The sequence below is a fragment of the Euprymna scolopes genome, chromosome 44 (assembly GCF_053919585.1).
Source record: "Euprymna scolopes isolate OS-2025 chromosome 44, ASM5391958v1, whole genome shotgun sequence".
In the NCBI taxonomy this organism is placed as follows: domain Eukaryota; kingdom Metazoa; phylum Mollusca; class Cephalopoda; order Sepiida; family Sepiolidae; genus Euprymna; species Euprymna scolopes.
The window spans coordinates 21692355-21711870 of NC_136525.1; the positions used below are offsets into that span (position 1 = coordinate 21692355).

Sequence of the window (19516 nt, forward strand, 5' to 3'; positions counted from 1 at the left end):
ATTACACTACAAACTCGTATAGCGAGTTCAATCTCGGCTACAGCTGCGCTGGATGGATGGATATGGATATACATATATATTAGTGATGGGACAATTCCAATACAATTACCAATTCTGCACTAAATTTCAGATTCCGATTCTTTATAAATTTCTAAATATTTAACCAGAGTTGTTATTTTTTCTCTGATTAGCATAAAAACACACGTTAAATGTGCAGATATTTTGTCAAAAACAAAACACACACATGGAGGAAAGGGTCTATAGATTTTTAGTTTTAACTCAATAAATATTTATTATTACTACCAGAAATGGAAGATTTTGTTTGAAATAAAAATCAAATTGTAAGAATTGTTCTTAGCATTGGAAAATATGCACAAATTTCTCCAATTCAGATACTCCAAAAAGTTCTGATTTTCCCTGATTCCTATAAATCGTCCGTACATATATACATGTATATATATATATTTTGGCATCAAGTCATTATTCAAGCATGCTTGATTGAACTCGACAGAGTTATTCTATTTTCCAATTTTGTTGGATATCTTTTCCATTCGCCAAGCAGTCTTTTTAATTTCAGCTGGCATGTTGTATAAAATGGCGCCCAAAAGTTGTTCAGCCATATTCTTCGCAATCGCTTTCTATTGGTGCATCCGATTATCACCAGGAGCGATTGTTGTTATCGTTTTCTTTTTCTTTGAGGCTTTGTGTATTTATATATATATATTTTTTTCTGAACAACTTTTGGGCACCATTTTATACAACATGCCAGTTGACATTAAAAAGACTGCTTGGCAAATGGAAAAAATATACAGAAAAATCGAAAAAAAGAATAACTGTCGTGTTCAATCAGACGTGCTTGAATATATATATATATTATCTATAATATAAAGCTGATGTCTGTGTGTGTGTCTGGTCACGAATAGGCTCCTATATGGTTGACTATTATAGAAAACTGATCACATATAATGATAGAAGATGTATCGAGACACAGGAATGGGTATGTTTGATCTGGCATAATTATGATTAATTAAAATTGTGGGGTCTGCGTACGTGCCTGGTCCACAAAGTATGGAAATAAAAAATTTAAAAATTAAAAAAAAAAAAAACGTTTACAAGTGTTTTTGATATAGATGTACATAATAATACTTTGATAAGTATGTTTTAACTTAAATGGAGATGATATAATAAAATTGTGGAGGTCTGCGTTTGCGCCTGGCCTTCATAGAATGGAAATAGGCACAAACTTTAATAAAGACTTCATATCTATCTGCGTAAGTATACTTTGATAATTATGTTTCAGTTTGAAGAAATATGGTATAATAAAATTATGGGGTGTTCGTTCGCGCCTGACCTCCATAGAATTGAAATATGTCACAAAGTTTAACAAGGTTTTTTAATATAGATCCACAGAATATTGTGATAAGTGTTTCAGTGTGAACAGGTATGGTATAATAAATTATGGGGTTTATCTATTTTATTTTTACTTTCATCATATTTTGCTTTGGTTTTGATACCCCCAAATTCGAAGCTATCTCTTTACAACCCTTCCTTTTCATAACCTATCATACTTTCATAAATCAGAGTCCATTTTCTGTAGGCTGTTTTTGAACCCAGTCAATGACAGGTACTTTTGCTAGTATATATATATATATATATATATATATATATATATACACACACACAAATTATACCTATAATACACACTACAACTACTTACCCAAGAACCCTCACTGATTCTTTCATCATTATCATTTTATTCTGTTTAACATTTTTTTTTTTTTTTTTTTTTTTTTTATTACACGCTAGCATATGTCAAACAGCTTTTAGAAATTAATTTCCAAACTAACATAACTCTTGTCAAGTCTTTCTCTCAAATATTTTTTCATCATTTCATCTAGTGTTTCCCTTGGCCTTCTTTTGACAACTTAACTTACCCTGCTACCTCAACTGTTCTAAATCTATTAAACCAAGAATAATAATTAATGGTTTCACTATGACCAAACTAACAAAGTTTCCTGTTCCACATACGTCTGTCAAAATTTAATCTTCTGGAGGTATCAGATCTAAATCTGTCTTTAAAACTCACATTCCACATCCATTGTATCAACATTGACCGTAGCCCTCCTTGGTTTATTTTGATAAGCTTATTTTTTCTTTTGTTATATTTTCCCCCTGCTTGGAGGGGGGGGGTAGTAGTATCACATATTCTATACAATAATTTGTGTGTGTGCATATATATATATATATATATATATATATATACGAATAATAAGATGAACAGACAGTTTTATATTTATATTTCATTCAGAAAAACAAGTGACGCATGCATGGTCCCCCATGAGTGCACAGTGAACTAGGCATAAAAAAAATGACTAAGTTAAGCACCTCTCCTTTCCATTTAGCCCCAAAAGTCCTCAGGAGACCTCAAATCCTGGTGAAAATGAACAATCGGTGTAGTTTTAGGCCTTAACATATTTCAATTTAAGTTCAGAACCATGCAAAACTGCTAAATAGACATACACAGAAAATTTTGGACAAATATGGTAAAATAGTCCCAAAAATGGAGTGTTTTTATTAGCCCTAAAAGAGCCCCTGGGGCACACCCAAGAGTTATCGCAAAGTATAGACAAATAAAAGTATATAGAAATCAGTTAATTTTCAGAACGTTTTTATAAAAATCCAAGGCATCAATTTTTTTTTTTTAATAAAGACAAAAGTGTCAATTTTAGCCATTTTAACCTAACCCATAGGGTGGCAACCAGAGTTTTTTCCAGAAAATTTGTTGTTACCTTTTTATGTTTAATGTTTGTGCAAAATTTCAAAAAATTCCAAGTTATTGAGAAAAGTGTGGACAGACAAACAGACAAAGGTGAATTTACAGGTCCACTCTCCTTTTGTTGGGGGACCAAGTAGGTGGCCTCCAGTTAAATCACAAGGAAGATTAATAAAATAATTTTTGCTTTTTTAAAGAAAAAAAAAAAAGAAAGAAAATCAGAAATTACAGACCTGCAAGGATTTGACTTCTTGTTTTAATTTGGAAACCAAAGTTTCAGCATTGATGGCTCGTTGCTGGAAGTGGAAAAAAAAAAAATTATTAAATATTTCACAAATTAGACATGTCACTAGGTATCACAAACCATATCATACTCCAAAAATTACATAAATTGATCAAGTAATTTTATTTTCATAAAGAAAATTATTAGTAATCGATTAATAGGAATTCGTAAGCATTACAACAAATCTAGCAAATTTGAATTATTGTTGGGTTATCTCCTTTTGTTTCTTGAGATTGTTTTCAAAATGGCGGGCAAGACTGTCATTCCTTAGTTATTCTAAAATTTTATTTTAAAGATAAAAATACTGAATCAATTCACATGATTTTTGGAATATGATATTTTTGTTTTGTCACAAGTATTTTTCTTTATTTTTGATTTTTAATATAGATGCAATTCTGGACAAGAACCAAATTTAACTTTTCCTGTACACATGTAAAATTTATTGCTCTTATGTCATTTAGATCCCCCTTCTCCCACCAGGCTACTTAAAGCCAGATTACTATTTTTGGTATTAGGCAATTTTTTTTTTTTTATGTATATAAAAAAAAAAATAATTCTTGTTTTTAAAATGAGTGTGTCTGATATTCTGTGTCTCTTTGCATGGATAAATATTTTTATTTTAAAGAAAAAAAAAATGTCACTCTTTAATATTTGGAATATCTTTCTGTGCATATTCGTTGAACCGAGTGTGTGTGTAACACCATCGACCTTCTAAATGCTGAAGTCCACATCGACATCTACTGTCGGGGATGTGTTGATCAATTTACCCCCTGCTCAGAGTTCTGGATCAGAACTAAAATCAAATTTGGTACTAAAATTGCATCTATCAGACTGAAGTCCACACCTTTCTATTGTAGCCTTTGTGTTTGCTCACAACAGTTCATCTTAAATGCCACCATTCATTCTTGCTGCAACTTATCCTCTCTACAGCGATTTGATCACATTCTTCATCGTCAATCAGATAATTTCATCAGTAAAGACATTGAATTTGTTGAAATTATCAATGTGAGATAGTTTGGAAGAGTTGCTTCCGCTTGTCTGGTTTAGCTGGCATGTCTTATCTATTTTGAGCACTTGTACAGTTTAATCAAGACATAAAAAAATGAAAATATCAAAAAAAAGTTATATTGTACATATCCGTTTCGAACTGAAGATCTCAAAAAAAAAAATTTCACTTAATTTGATCGAGTAGTTTTTTTTTTGTTTTTTTTTTTACAGCGGCAGATGTTGGATATTTTAAAAAATTTTGTTTGATTTTTACAACACGCCACGGGGAGATAACTCCAGTTAAAGCGCCGACACTCCCTCCCATCTTTAATACTAACTTTTCTTCATAAAAATCGAACCTTTTGCTCAGTATCATAAAATTGTTTTTTCACTGTAAAAAAAAAAACTACTTGATGAAATTAAGTGAAATTCTTTTTCCGGAGAACTTCATTCCAATATGGATACATACAATTGAAACTTTTTTTTCGATATTTTCATTTTTTAATGTCTTGATTAAACTGTACAAGTACTGTATTTTGTGTATTTTGTGAGAAATGAGCTTCTCCAAAATGGAGCAGTAGGTCTTGTCCATATTTTTTTCATGGATCAATTCTTCCTTCTCTTAAGGAGACAAATACAGGGTGATTTTTAGCTGCTTCAAAAATGGAGAATGGTATTCCAGAACAGATAATTCAAATTGATCATAGCCCAAAAAGAAACATTTATCGGCTGCCTCAAACGTAAAATTAAACACTCAGTATATAGTCAGACGCCAGTTCTTCTAAACAGGGAACTCTGAATTTAGAACAAAAATATTACTTCAGTCGAGAAGGATTTCTCCTCCTCTAAACTAAGACAGAACAGATATAGCACTTTGATCCTAGCAAAAAAGGCAGGATATAAATATTTATCTACTTACAGTTGTGGTTTCTAAATTTGCTTCAACTTGTTGGACCATTTTCTCTAAGGCTTCAGTTTCGTCCTTCTCGCGTTTCTGTGTGGATTCCATTTCTTTTAAAACTTGATTTACACTGGCCAAGAAAACATTTTTTTTTTTAAATAAATAACATTTTGGGATTCAATGATAGAAGATATTAAAATTCAAACTAGAAAACCGATCATGCAAAAAAAAAAAAAAAATGTACATATATATATATATATATATATATATATATTATATTTGTTTTAAAGTATTAAGGTGTGTATGCTTGCTAGTGGATTATATATATATATTAGCTAGTAAATATTAGTCTAAACATATAAGAAAAGAGGAAGCCTTTTAGACAAGGGTCACAAAGGGACTAGTAGGATTTTCCATCAAATCATGAGAAAATCAAGTCAATGTTATTTAAGGTTCAATTACAGAAAACACTAACGAGAAAAATGATTATGTGAAAAAAAAAAGAAAAAAAAAGGTGTATTTATTAAAAAAAATTTTTTTTTAAATGGTAGGTATGTGTGCTAGTGGATAAGTTAGCTAGTACATATTAGACACGACATATTTCAGTTGTTTTGGTTGTCACTTGTATTCATCTTTAATCCTATTCTCACAACGTTTTAGCCAATGTCATCAGCAGTCAACCATAGTCGCAGACCTGCATGACAGCTTCCAGGTCTCGACTCAACATTGTGACCTCATTTGCAATGACATCTGGGAATGTGAGCATTTTACTTCAGGAGTGGACAGTAACAGTGGACGGAAGTAGGGAAGGAATAACTTCATTTACTGCTCTAGAACAACGACTTGCAAACTGTACGTCTTGCTTTGACAGCAGACGACGTAATAGAAATTTGCCATAGATTTGTCGTTTGGTTGGATGGGTCTTCCATGAAAGATTTTAGGTTCTCATGAGAATGCGGGTATACGCACTATTCGGGTGTGTTTCATTGTAGTACTCACCCTAGGTGGGTTGAACTGACTTGCTCAAAAGGAGGAAGTTTCATGTGGCTACTAGTTGCTTATATATATCCCCCATTAGGGGAAATGACGTTAGGTTTTTGCATCTCATACAGGAAGGTGTTGATGTTCCCATACAGTGTCTGTTATTCCCAAATAATCAACTATCTGATACTAACCAGGTTTAACATTGCTTAACTTCAGTGATTTAATAGTAATTGGCATGTCAACACAGTTATGCTGTATTATTTAATTAACATATAATTAACTCTCTCACTCTATACCATTTTGATCAATTCTGCCATGAGGTGATCATTGTGGCTGATATGATTCACCAGAAAAGGGATATAATTTGTAATTTGAGCATCAGCATGTGACTGAATAAAGCTTTCATTCTTTAGGAGTCTTTACGGTTTTGAATGCTTTTAGGGCACAACCTAATAAAATAAATAATTCCATACAAGCTTCTGAAATAACGAATACAACAACTTCATAAAAGGTAGCACAGAACAGGTTTATTAAGGAGAATGTTCCTGGTCAAAAGCTGGACTCCGGCTACCTGGTGCTATTGCGGTAGTTATTCCCTGTGGAATCGTCGATACCGTTAGAAATCACTGAGGTGGAGAGAGAGAAGAAAAGGGAGGTCTGTTCTGTTTGGTGGCTCTCTCAGTAAGGACGAGTTGTTCTTCTTCAAACCGGATGCTGGCCGATTTCCTTAGGGGATAGGAAGGATCAATGCGCCGTACCCCTGGCCAATAGCACAGGGGAGAGGCATTGATTCGAGGCTTCATATTATAGCTGACCTTGAATTATTTGATTTCTTTAATATCAGAAAATATCCTGATTTCAACCTAACATCAAACAAGAAGTTGTATACACATACAGTGACAACTGTCCTCACTTAGGCAGGATCCTGGCAGAAACACGATGCATCCTAAGGCATGGTTTTGAATTAAATGATAATGAGGTATAATCAGTTTGAGCGCAGAGTCAGACAGGTCACGCATAGTTGAAAGCATTATTTCATAAAATTTTAGAAAATCGAATAATGCTGTATCATTTATTTATTAAATCAAAAATTGCAATGCCATTGAAAGTCTTCAAAAAAAATTTTTTAATTATTTTCTATTTAATAAAAAAAAAAATTATACAAAATTAGTGTTCTAAAGTTTTCAAATTTAACTTACGAAATAATGTGACTAACTCCTATTCAATTTTTGCACCAACCACATGACACATCAATCAGATTTGATTTTAATCCAATCGTTAACGAGATCAAATGTATAATTTTTTTTCTTTTTTACAGGCTACTATCAACAAAATTAGGAAAAAGAAGAAACAAAAATTTTTTTAAAGTTTTCTTCTATGATTATGATGCCACCAGAAGTTTCATAATTTTTTTTTTTTTTTTTTTTATTAAAAAACGATTTTGATTTAAAATTATTCGGTTTTGTAAAATTTTCAAATTTAACAGATTTTTTTTTTGTAGACAAAATTGTTGTTTCCTGCAAATCGTAATTGTTACTTGAAAACTCACCGATTGGCTTGTGTGGTGGCTAAATGTTGGGCCTCGGCCAATTGTCGACGGATTTCACGATTTTCATCTCTTAACTATAAAAAAAAAAAAGATGAAAAACAAGAAAAAAAATTAGTGGAAAAATCAAAAAAATAAAATATAGAAATTTCTTTGGAAGAAAAAAAATGGTGCTTATTTATAATTTAAAAAACAAAAATACATAAAAATCTTTTATGATGTACAAACTCATCATTAAACAAAAATATCATTCCAAAAATCACATAAATTGAGGAAGTTTTTTTTTATTAGGAAAATCAAATTTTATGATTTCTTAGCAATAAAATAGCACGATCTGTAAATCTCAGTAGTCGAATAAAGTTGTCAGCTTTGGAATTCTAAAAAAAAAAAAAAAAGATATCTCTCGGCTCCCTCCTGTATTTTTTTTTTTTTTTTCTTTATTAAATGTAAATTTAAATATGTCCTGAAAAATTAAAACAAAACAAAAGAACAAAAGAAAAAGTTAAAAAAGGAAAAAAGAAAAGGAAAGAGATAACGGAAAAAAGGAAAAGAGAAATAAAAAAAAGGAAAAAATAAAAAAGAAAGGAAAAGAAAAGAAAAAATTGTAAAGAGAAGAGAAAAGCAGCTTAATTCGAATACATTTTTACCAAAAAACAAACAAAAAAATTTTAAACTGCATTTAAAATGATGGGAAAATGTCACTTGACAAACGTTAATGGAAAATAATTGAGTGGAAATTCACAATTTCTTTTTGTCTCTAAACTAAATAAAGAAGTAGATAAAAAAACATTTATGAAAATCAGACATTTTCTTTTTAGTTATGGAACACCCTAAAGACTAAAAATTTTGTACATTTCTCCAGCTCTCCAAAACATAAGCCCAGTCGAATCATATCTAAATCAGTATTGATAATAGCAATACTGATGGGACAATTCTCGATTAAGTAACAATTATTGATTTTTTTTTTTTTTTTTAAATTCTCGCTTCTTTTAAAATCTCTATATTTATAGGTTTGTTTTTTTTGCTAAAATTTCACTCAAATGGAGCGTTTTTATTAGCCCTAAAAGAGCCCCTGGACACACCCAAGAGTTATCGCGAAGTATAGACAAACAAAATTATATAGAAATCAGTTAGTTACAACTTTTCAGAAAGTTTTATAAAAAATCCAAGGTACCAATTTTTTTTTATAAGCACAAAAGTGTCAATTTTAGCCATTTTAACCTGAAAGACATCCGTGTTGGGAACCGGAGTTTTCCTGGAAAAATCCATTCTGTTACTTTTTTACTCATATCATGTTTAATGTTTGTGGAAAAATTAAAAAAAATTTTTTTAAATTCCAAGGCATAGTTATTGAGAAAAGTGCGGACAGACAAATAGACAAGGGTGAATTTACAGGTCCACTCTTCTTTTGTCAGGGGACCAAAAAAAAAAAAAAAAAATCGTTTTTAGCATTGAAAAATATGCACAAATTTTTCCGGTACTGCTACCCCCCAAAAGTTCTGATTTTTACGATTCTGACTGATCAATCTTCCCAGCACTACAATGGCAAATATAGTTTCAATATCTCTTATTTCTTTTTGTGTTCGTTTGTTCCTTGTTTCTTCTACTGTTGGCTTATCGATGATCATTTTTTTTTTTTTTTTTATCTGTATTATATTTGTCTACCCATTCCACCTTTTCTCAGAAATTACTGGGTTGATCACACTAAATTTTGTAGGAACCATTGCTTTGATAAGGTGTAGCAAACTAAGTATTATGGTATGTTTGTTGCACAGCTGAGAATTAATAGGGATTAGTATTTAAGGCAAAAATGAGCACAAATTTAAGTATATTCAACAATCAATTAGTCATAAAGCACTCATTCATGTCAACGGGCTATAACTTTTGTTCCTTTTTAATGGGTTAAAAAGTAGCTTTTATGAACAGCTTTCTTCGGATCACTTATGCAGAGATGCAAGTAGCCAATGGCAAAGGAAATAAACGGAGAAGTTTCCATACATGATTGATGGTTCCTTTCCGTGTGTATGTCGAGTGGACTACACAAAAAAACAACTCATTTCCAAACAACACTCACCAGTTCCAGCTAAAATAGTTAAAATTAAGAGAAAGACACTGAATGCATATGTGGGGGAAAGAGACAGGAAGTCATTCTTTCATGAAATAAAAGTCATCTAACTCCCCCCCCCCCATGAATCATTTAAAACCTTAGACTTCACAGTAAAATTAACAGTGAATCAGAACAGGTCTCAGTCTGCAGCAAACTGTCAGATAAAATTTTTTATTTTCCTAAAAAAAAAAAAAAAAAAAAAAAAAAAAAAAATTTTTTTTAAGAAAATGCATATTTCATAAAGTAATATATTTTTCATAATACTAAAAACAAATTCAAAACTAATATTTTACTGATTATTTTATAAAAAAAGAATTAAGTATAATGCAAATGTTTTATCCAATACTATTTGCTGCGGACTTAGTCGCCTGTTCTTTTGATTCACCAAATTAACATTTTCAGTGTTCAGTGAGAATAAGAGGGAAAAGAAAGGCAAGTGCAAAAATAGGAAAAGAAATAGAAAGTGAGAGAGGGAGAGAGAGAGAGAGACAGAGAGAGAGGAAGAAAGACAAAAATAAATAAATAAAAAATAAGGTTCTAGCAATTTGGCAGAAATCAGCTTTTGCTTAAAAAAAAAAATAAATAAAAAAATTTAAACAATAGATATTACATATAAATTACTAAATATTCCCCAAATTTCAGTTTCTTTGGGGTATTTTTAAGGGACATAATAGGGACAGAATTAAAATATTTCAGACTTGCATAGAATTTGATCTTTGGTTATTAGGCACCAATCAATGAAAACTCACTGAATTTTTATTTCATGCTAAAACTCCTTAAAATTTAGACATTTTCAAGAATCCAAACCATAGAATGGATTTTAGTCAAAATTGTAAGAAGGATTCTAGACATTAGGTTTAGTATCATTATTATTTTAATCTTAAATCATAAAATTCATTGCAAAACTGTTTTGTTTGGGAATTAATTTTACCCATTCTACATATACATATTATAGCTGACCTGACCCACCATTTCCTGGTTATATCCAGACTTATTTTGTTTACTAAAATAGTTTTTAGTTGTTAAGTAAGGATTATAAAATTTAAAACAAATTTTCAAAAACTGCAGTGATTGTGGTTTGGAATTTCATCAAAATTCCTCCATACTGAAGAGCCATATACAAGGCGGAAATAAAATGATATATAGATATTTCCATATCAGGATATAACACAGTGTAAAGGAGGCGACTCCTTTATAGCATTTAGGTAAATGCTTCACTGTAGATGACTGGACTTTTATCACCAAAAAACAATATCAAAATTAATGTGTACACAGATGATTTTTTTAAGAATATTTATAACTTAAAACAAGTGGAAAAAAAATGGTACAGGGTATCCAAAAAGTTACTGAAGGGTTTGGAACTTAAATAGATTCTTTATTTTTTATATCTTTCTGTAATTTTAAGACAATCTGACTAAGACATTTGGGAAAATTTTTTTTTAAATAATGCTTTTTAAATGTCGCCCATTTTCAGCTTTGCATATCTGTGCTTTTTTTCAAAATATTATTCATGGCAGATTGCAGAATCTCTGGATTGTGATTTAATTCCCTTATTTTGTTCTTGATGTTTTTCTTCAATTCTTGCAGGGTTTGGGGATTTTTCCTTTAAGATATCCTCACAATAAAAAGTTGGGGCTAGTCAAGACTGGAGAACGTCAGAGAAGAACAGAGATAGATGTGTTACGCATGGAGGTTGAGTATGAACTAATGTTCAGTGATCTTGAAAATTTTTTTTTTTTAATGCTAGGCAAGACTTTATTCTAAGATACTCATAAAATTTGCCTTTCTTTACAAAAATAAAACTATTTTGATCAATATACATAAGTTTTGGAATGCAATATTTTTGTTTTGTCACAGGCACATAGATTTTTTTATTATTTTTGAACACGAACTGGAAATGATAATTTAGGCAAAAAAACAAGTGCTTTTACCCATATTCACAGATAATAATGGTCAAAGATTAAAAAATTTTGAAATTGAGTAAAATGCACCCCCCCCCTAATTTCCCAACCTGATGATGAAAGAAGTTTTCTACCCCCTCCCCAATCATGAATCATCTATATATATAAAAGGCAAAATGTGTGTGACCATTTCGTGTATGTCTCGCAAAGGCTTCTTTCGCACACGCGCCGGGAAACGTCCAGAAGCAATCAGCTTTGATCAATGTGGGGACAAACTCCTCTTATATCAGACAATTGCTATTCAATCTGGACAATGAGGAGCTGGTTTCCCCCTCCCCAACATCTGTTGGGGAAAAAACCAGTCAAAGTTGGGTAAACAAACCCAAACACTGCCTCGCAGCAAAAGTTAACTGCGTGACTTCTATTTGACCTCATTAATTAGGTCAAATAGAAGCAGCAGAGTTAACTTTATTGCAGCCACCTATTTTTAATAAATTCAAACGTGTTTCCATTGTATGTCGCGGTGGCCCAGTGGTTAATGTCGCACATTTTTTTTTTCACACTTTAATTTCCAATTTTGCCTCCAGGGTTCGGGTTTGATCCTCATACTCACCTACCAAAACTTTTTTTATTCTAAACCCCCCCCCCCGGGAGTTTTGATTTACCCAAAACCACACACACCTCCAAACACCCGGGCAACGCCGGATACCCCCCGCTAGTCTATAATATAAATCTCACCTGTCTGTTTAAATGTATGTATGTATGTTTGTATGTCTGCCTAAAACTTTCGACAGAGAAGACGGATTTTCACAAGATCAATATAATTTTGAAGCTTGACCCTTTGGACGACAAACATTGAAAAATTTGCTAAAAACATTAATTCCTTCACCCTCAATTGGGCATTTTTCTACAGGGAGGGGTTGCTTTTTTCACTGATATTTTCAAAAGTCATCCCTTCTTTTCAATTGACTAGCATTAATCTTCGTCACTTCCAGTTTAGCGATGGACGCAACAGCAAAGACGTCACTTTTTTCCTTTTTCACATTCTTTTTCTTCTTTGCGGTACGGGTTCAAGCCTGGCTGCCTACTACCTTTTTTTTTTTTTTTTAATTGCTCAACATATACCTCCAAACACCCGGGCAACGCCGGGCACCCAGACTAGTCTATAAGGGCAGTTGGCTGTGTATTTGTATGGCCAGTTAAGAGTACGAAACTGCAAAACACCCCCACAAAGTCGGCATATTCTTGATCGACTTTGCCTTGAATGAATCTAAAATTTTGAAAAAATTCATTCTTTGGGGGCTAAATAGGTCAGGTTTTGTTAGAGGGACTAGTTTTTCAGCATTATCTCTACTATTATATAAAAGTCACTTTGTGTGCATGTGTCGGTTGAGTCTGTCTTTTGCAAATTTCACATAAAGGTAATTTATATTTCTGGCAGTGTTCTTAGATATATTTTGTACAGCAATTCATTCGAAGTATTGAAAATCGAAAAAATCCAATCTTAAAAATAGTCTTTCTTTTATAGATAAAAAAAAATAAAAAATTTAGAGGGGAATATTTTACGTTACACCGATTTAAGATTGTCAAGCCAAATATCAGCTGAGGTGATATTGTAAACAAACAGACGGAATTTAATGAACATTATTATTTTTTTGTGAATTAGTCCATCGGACAAATTATTAGTAATATATAATATTCAATATAGAATTGATTCTATAATAATACATACGCAATCTGCATAAATTAAAATATCATGTTTAAGCATATTGTACGATTGGTAACAGTGGGCATTCAGTTAGTTTTGTACTAATTTATAAAGAAAATGCCAAATTATTACTCTATAATGAGTGCGAGCGCTTGTGTCCACGTAAGGCTTTTTGCATTGGGCTTCTCACATCGGTTAGATTCCGCAAGGAGTTTTTGCATACTTCCCAGATCATAATATTTCGTATTCACAAACGGACATCCTTTCTTTCCTTTTTTTGATTGAGTTAAAAAAAATTCCCACCGTGCCGTCGTCTCCAGTGTTTGTTTGTCTTTTTTGTATAAATAAAGCAAAACTATTGGAACGCGAATGCCTGGCCTTCGGGCCGGCTAGTATCTGTTCTGTAATTGGTCCTTGGTCAATGTAGGGGAAACCTTTAATGCTTAGACAATTACTATTTATTTGGATACTGCTAGAGTGCCTCCTTTTTGGGGGAGCTCTCCATTGTCTTTCTATTAAGATCACTTCCTATCACCTTTGATCTAGTTTTTTTTTTTTTTTTAATTCCAACACTTAGAGGGAGGGGGGTATGTTGATAGTATTACATGTATAACAATTATAACAAAAAAAACAAAAAAAAAAAAAAGATAAAATTCGACTCACCCTTCTTAATTCCAATTCCAAGTCTCCGTTAATTTCCAAGGCAGTGACTTCTCGACCGGCATTCACTTGAACTGTAATTGGTGGATGCCGATTTATATCACCGCTATTTGAAAACGCGCCATCAGAAAGAAAGTCTGGTAAGCATGACGCCAACTGCGGTGCCACACCATTAACATCAACATTTTGTGAGAAATTATCAATGGAATCATGGAGACAATTAGCCGGCTCATTCCACCCACGGATCTCAGGCAATGCCGAACTTGATCGGTCACGGCTGGCAGGATGAATTTCAAAGTTATCAGAGTCATTAGTCTCACTTCGAGAGTTCACCGTCAGGGTAAAGTCTGGAAGTTCAAGATCCCTAGTTGTTCGGAGGTCACGGGTTAAATCCCCACTAGGGTAGTGATCCTGGACAAAATCTGGTAGGTCACCTGTGAGTCCTCCTTGCCATCTCGACTTTGATCCAGAATGGGCAAGAAATTTTTTGAAGGAGAACGGATTGCCATCACTAGATTTCTTTTTTGGTTTCGGTTGGTGGTCTTCTAGAAAAAAAGATAAAGGAAAACAGTTTAATATAAAATAAATAAAATAGAAGATGTGTGTGTGTGGGGGGTACTGGCTATTTCTTGTTTTTGGACTGCTGAGAAGAAAGTAGTACTAATGCTACTACTAATGCTTAGAGCGAACATCTTTGTTGTCAGTGAAAAGAAAAGAGAACTACTATTGTTGCTGATATCAAGAGCAAACGGCTTCTTTGTTGTTGATGAAAGGAAGAAAATAATTTACCATGTTTTTTTCTACAAAGGAGTCATGACTTATCAAAAAGATAAAGGTTGGTTGTTTTTGTTTTACGGCATATCAACCCTTTTCAGGTTATGTAATTCAGTGATTTTTATTTTTAATAGAATATATGTTTTGTTTTCTTTTTAAGTCGGTTTCTATTTAATCCATAGTTGGACCCTAACAGATACTACCACTCTGGGTCAGAGTGGACCTGGGAGCAATGGCAATTAAGGGGTGGCTCCACACTCCCCAAAGCCCGCAAGCTGGGGCCTCACCATCGGATATAATTTAAGGTCATATCCAGGACCAAAAGATAAAGGAGAAAATCGTTTAATCTATTATATAAATGTCACCCGTCTGTTTAAATGTATGTATGTATGTATGTCTGCCTAAAACTTTTGACAGAGGTGACGGATTTTCACGAGATCAGTATCGTTTTGAAGATCGACCCTTCGGATGACAAATATCACAAAAATTGGCCAAAAACATTAATTCCTTCACCCTTAACTGGACACTTTTCTACAGGGAGGGGTTGCTTTTTTTGCTGATACTTTTGAAAATCATCCCTTCTTTTCGATTGACTAGCCTTAATTTAAACTTTTGCCACTTCCACTTTGATGATGGACGCAACAGCAAAGACATCACGTTTTTTTTTCCCCCACATTCTTTACCTCCTTCGCAATACGGGTTTGAACCTCCTGCCTACTACCACTTTTTTTTTTTTTGCCAACACATACCTCCAAACACCCGAGCAATGCCGGGCACTCAGGCTAGTATAAAATAAATAAAACAGTAGGTGTGTGTGTGTGTGTGTGTGTGTGTGTGTGTGTGTGTGTGTGTGTGTGTGTGTGTGTATGTATGTGTGTGTATGTGTATGTATGTGTATGTATGTGTGTGTATGTATGTGTGTGTATGTATGTATGTGTGTGTATGTATGTGTGTGTATGTGTGTGTATGTATGTGTGTATGTATGTATGTGTGTATGTATGTGTGTATGTATGTATGTGTGTGTGTGTGTGTATGTATGTGTGTGTGTGTGTATAAACTACTGGTCACATAGCATTGAAATTAACAGGAAATAGTAATCATACACCAAGGATGGTTTATAATGAGTAAAATCTTTGTTTGGATGGATAACACATACAGACATATTGCTGGTGCATCTGCTACTAGTCTCTCGCCCCTAGACAAGGTCCGAAAGAGTTTCCAACCTGATAGAAGCTTCAGCCTCTGTCCCACCGATGAAATGTTGCATCCCTCTGCCTGTTCTACAAGTATTTTAATGGTGAATGCTCTGACGAACTGCAAGCACTTGTGCCCCCCCAACCTAAATACCCTTGACAAACCCGACAAGCAGCAAAATCCCACCCCTACACAGCACAGATCCCTAGATGTAAGAGAGCCTTCTACTCCAGTAGTTTCTTCCCCAGAACCACTAGACTTTGGAATTCCATTCCGGCTCCCTGCTTCCCCAACTATACTGACATGCAGAAGTTCAAGTTTAACGTGAATCGACATCTTACTGCCCAACTCCCTAAATACTACCCCAGTAGCTTATGTCCCTGATAGTAGCACCCTACACCAAAGTGGCGACGTGCCTTGTTTGGGGTGAAAATGTAATAAAAAAAAATAATAAAAATACAGACATATATCGGCAAGTTGAAGCGCAATGTTTTTTTTGTTTTTTTTTTTAAAAAAGAATCACCACTTATCAAGGCACAGAAGCCATTCGAGGATAAGGATTAATGAGTGTTCGGTAGTCGATGGGACAATATTGTAGTAATCATTAGTAGTGGAAATTTGGTAAATTCGATTACTTAAGGGGAACGGCTCATCAAGAACTTGTTTACATTGGACTTGAAGATGACCATATTGTAGTCAGTTGGAAAGCAGGGAACTGGAAGAGGGTTCCACAGGCGTGCAGTTCTAAGAAAAAAAGCTTTGTTCATGGAATCTACATTTAGGTTTAGGCATAGATAAAGAGTGGGGGGAAATTATCAATAGTGGTTTCAGCTAGACAAGTGTTTTTTGTGAAAGTTTGGCGAGGGGTGGGGGAGGCCATAGATTTGAGCCCAGATGAGCACTTGCCATGAAAATAAACGATAAGGCAGAGGCGGGCTTGCAACATCTCTTCTGTGGGAAAGAGGTTGAAGGGAAAGAAAAGGGGATTCCCTACTAGGTTACGAAGGCTATTTTGAACTCTGTCAAGGCAGGATAAGCTGCTTCTAGCTACTCCTGACCAGATGTGCCAACAGTACTCCCATCTTTGGACGTATTTGGCTTTTATACAGGTAGAGAATTGCATCAGTAGTTAGATATCTACTGGAGCGGTAGAAGGATAACACCATTTTTCCAGCGACCTTGGTAATGGATTTGACGTACATGTTCCATTTCAGATCAGGAGTAAAGGTCAGACCCAGAAGCTTGTCAAAACATGGAGCCTCCCCAAGGCGAGAGCAATTCATTCCAATTGATGCCAGATGGGGATCAGAGCATTGAGGATGTAAAGATAGAAGTTATTTATGATCCTTTTTTGATACATTAAAATTAACCCACCACCTCTTTCCCCATCGCACCACACGCTCAAGATGTTCATTTCAATTTGGCAATATATTTCTATTACTTTTGCATATGTGCAAATTTATTAATAGCTTGAAGTGGTTTAATCTTAAAACTTTATCAACTTGGCAATAGCTCAAATGGTAGGGAACACAGCTGGAGCACTAAATGTTTTGGTTTGGATTCTATCTGATGCCACTCAAGTTATTTTTTCTTTTTTAAACTTTTGCAATCTCTACTATTATATAAAAGGAACTTTGAGAGCGAGAGAGAGAGAGAGAGAGACAGACAGACAGAGAGAGAGCAAGAGTGAGAGCGAGCGAGAGAGAGAAAGAGAGAGCAAGAGTGAGAGAGAGAGAGCAAGAGAGAGAGAGAGAGAGCAAGAGCGAGAGAGGGTGAGAGAGCGAGCAAGAGCGCGAGAGAGCGAGAGAGAGAGAGAGAGGGCGAGAGAGAGAGGGTGAGAGAGAGAGCAAGAGAGAGAGCGCGAGAGAGTGAGAGAGCGAGAGTGAGAGAGAGAGAGTGAGAGTGTGTGTGAGAGAGAGAGAGAGAGAGAGTGAGAGTAAGAGAGAGAGCGTAAGTGAGACAGAGAGTTCATTTCATATAGATTCCGAAACAGCCGGGCCGATTTTTATAAAATTTCACATAATATACTTTATGTATCTCAGTGTTCTAAGATTTTTTATCAGAATATCTTCGATAAGTACTGATAATTGCAATCGAAAAAATCTGATGAAAGAAGGAACAGATGATTTTAGTTAAAGTTAACATCTTATACAGCCTAACATCACAAGTTAATTTGAGAAGTTTTATCATCGCGCAAGCAGAAAGGCCTGGCATATAAAAAATCAATAAATCTTTGATATGACAGGGGCGCATTCGAAATAAATGTTTGTTGGAACAATGATATCTGACTTTTGCATTTTAAACTTCAATTGAAGCCACTAATATATATATATATATATATATATATATAATTTTATAAAATCCATAGTTCTCTACAGTGCAATATAGACTAATGTATTGTAGACTAAGTCACTGTAGAGAGCATGTGAAGTGCACCACAATGCGTCCCCAACTAGAACAGGCAATCAATCAATTTGATTGAAAAATTGATTTCAAATTTCAATAAAAATATAGGAGCATAAAACATTCATTGATTCATTTCGGGGCAATGTCAGGGTCCCTGCTAGTATATATATATTTTTTTGCTCCCCCCCCCCAAAAAAAAGGAGGGTGAACCTGTAAATTCACCCTTGTCCGTTCGTCTGTCTGCACTTTTCTATTGAGAAAAGTGCAAACAGACGAACGGACAAGAGTGAATACACCTTGGAATATTTTGAAATTTTGTACAAACATTAAACATGATATGAGTAAAAAAGTAACGGATTTTCCAGGAAAACTCCGGATGCCCCCCTAGGAGTGCCTTTCGGGTTAAAAATGGCTAAAATTGACACTTTTGTGCTTATTAAAAAAATTGATACCTTGGATTTTTATAAAACTTTCTGAAAAGTTGTAACTAACTGATTAGTTATATATAAAAAAGTTGTAACTAACTGATTAGTTATATATAAAAAAGTTGTAACTAACTGATTAGTTATATATAAAAAGTTGTAACTGATTAGTTATATATAAAAAGTTGTAACTGATTAGTTATATATAAAAAGTTGTAACTGATTAGTTATATATAAAAAGTTGTACCTAACTGATTAGTTATATATAAAAAGTTGTACCTAACTGATTAGTTATATATAAAAAGTTGTACCTAACTGATTAGTTATATATAAAAAGTTGTACCTAACTGATTAGTTATATATAAAAAGTTGTACCTAACTGATTAGTTATATATAAAAAGTTGTACCTAACTGATTAGTTATATATAAAAAGTTGTACCTAACTGATTAGTTATATATAAAAAGTTGTACCTAACTGATTAGTTATATATAAAAAGTTGTACCTAACTGATTAGTTATATATAAAAAGTTGTACCTAACTGATTAGTTATATATAAAAAGTTGTACCTAACTGATTAGTTATATATAAAAAGTTGTAACTGATTAGTTATATAATTCAATTTGTCTATATTTTGCAATAACTCTTGGGTGTGCCCCAGGGGCTTCTTTAGGGCTAATAAAAACACTCCATTTTTGGGACTATTTTACCATATTTGTCCAAAATTTCCTGTTATATCTATTTAGCAGTTTTGCATGGTGCTGAACTCAAATTTAAATATGTTAAGGCCTTGGGAACTTTTAGGGCTAAATAAGGTTGGGGGGGGTAATGATGGACTTCATTTCTTTTTTTGCATGGTGCAAAACTCAAAT

At 33.5% G+C, this 19516-nt stretch overlaps 1 protein-coding gene across 1 annotated transcript in view; it reads right to left on the minus strand.

Moving 5' to 3' along the window:
- The window catches only part of LOC145268732 (endosome-associated-trafficking regulator 1-like), a 39150-nt gene that overhangs the window by 4149 nt on the left and 15485 nt on the right, over nt 1-19516 (minus strand). The window contains exons 2-5 of the mRNA XM_080124305.1: nt 13854-14395; nt 7478-7551; nt 4963-5074; nt 3007-3069 (exon numbers count right to left, since the gene is read on the minus strand). Of these exons, the coding sequence (XP_079980431.1) occupies nt 3007-3069; nt 4963-5074; nt 7478-7551; nt 13854-14395 (791 nt within the window). The remainder of the gene's footprint in view (nt 1-3006; nt 3070-4962; nt 5075-7477; nt 7552-13853; nt 14396-19516) is intronic.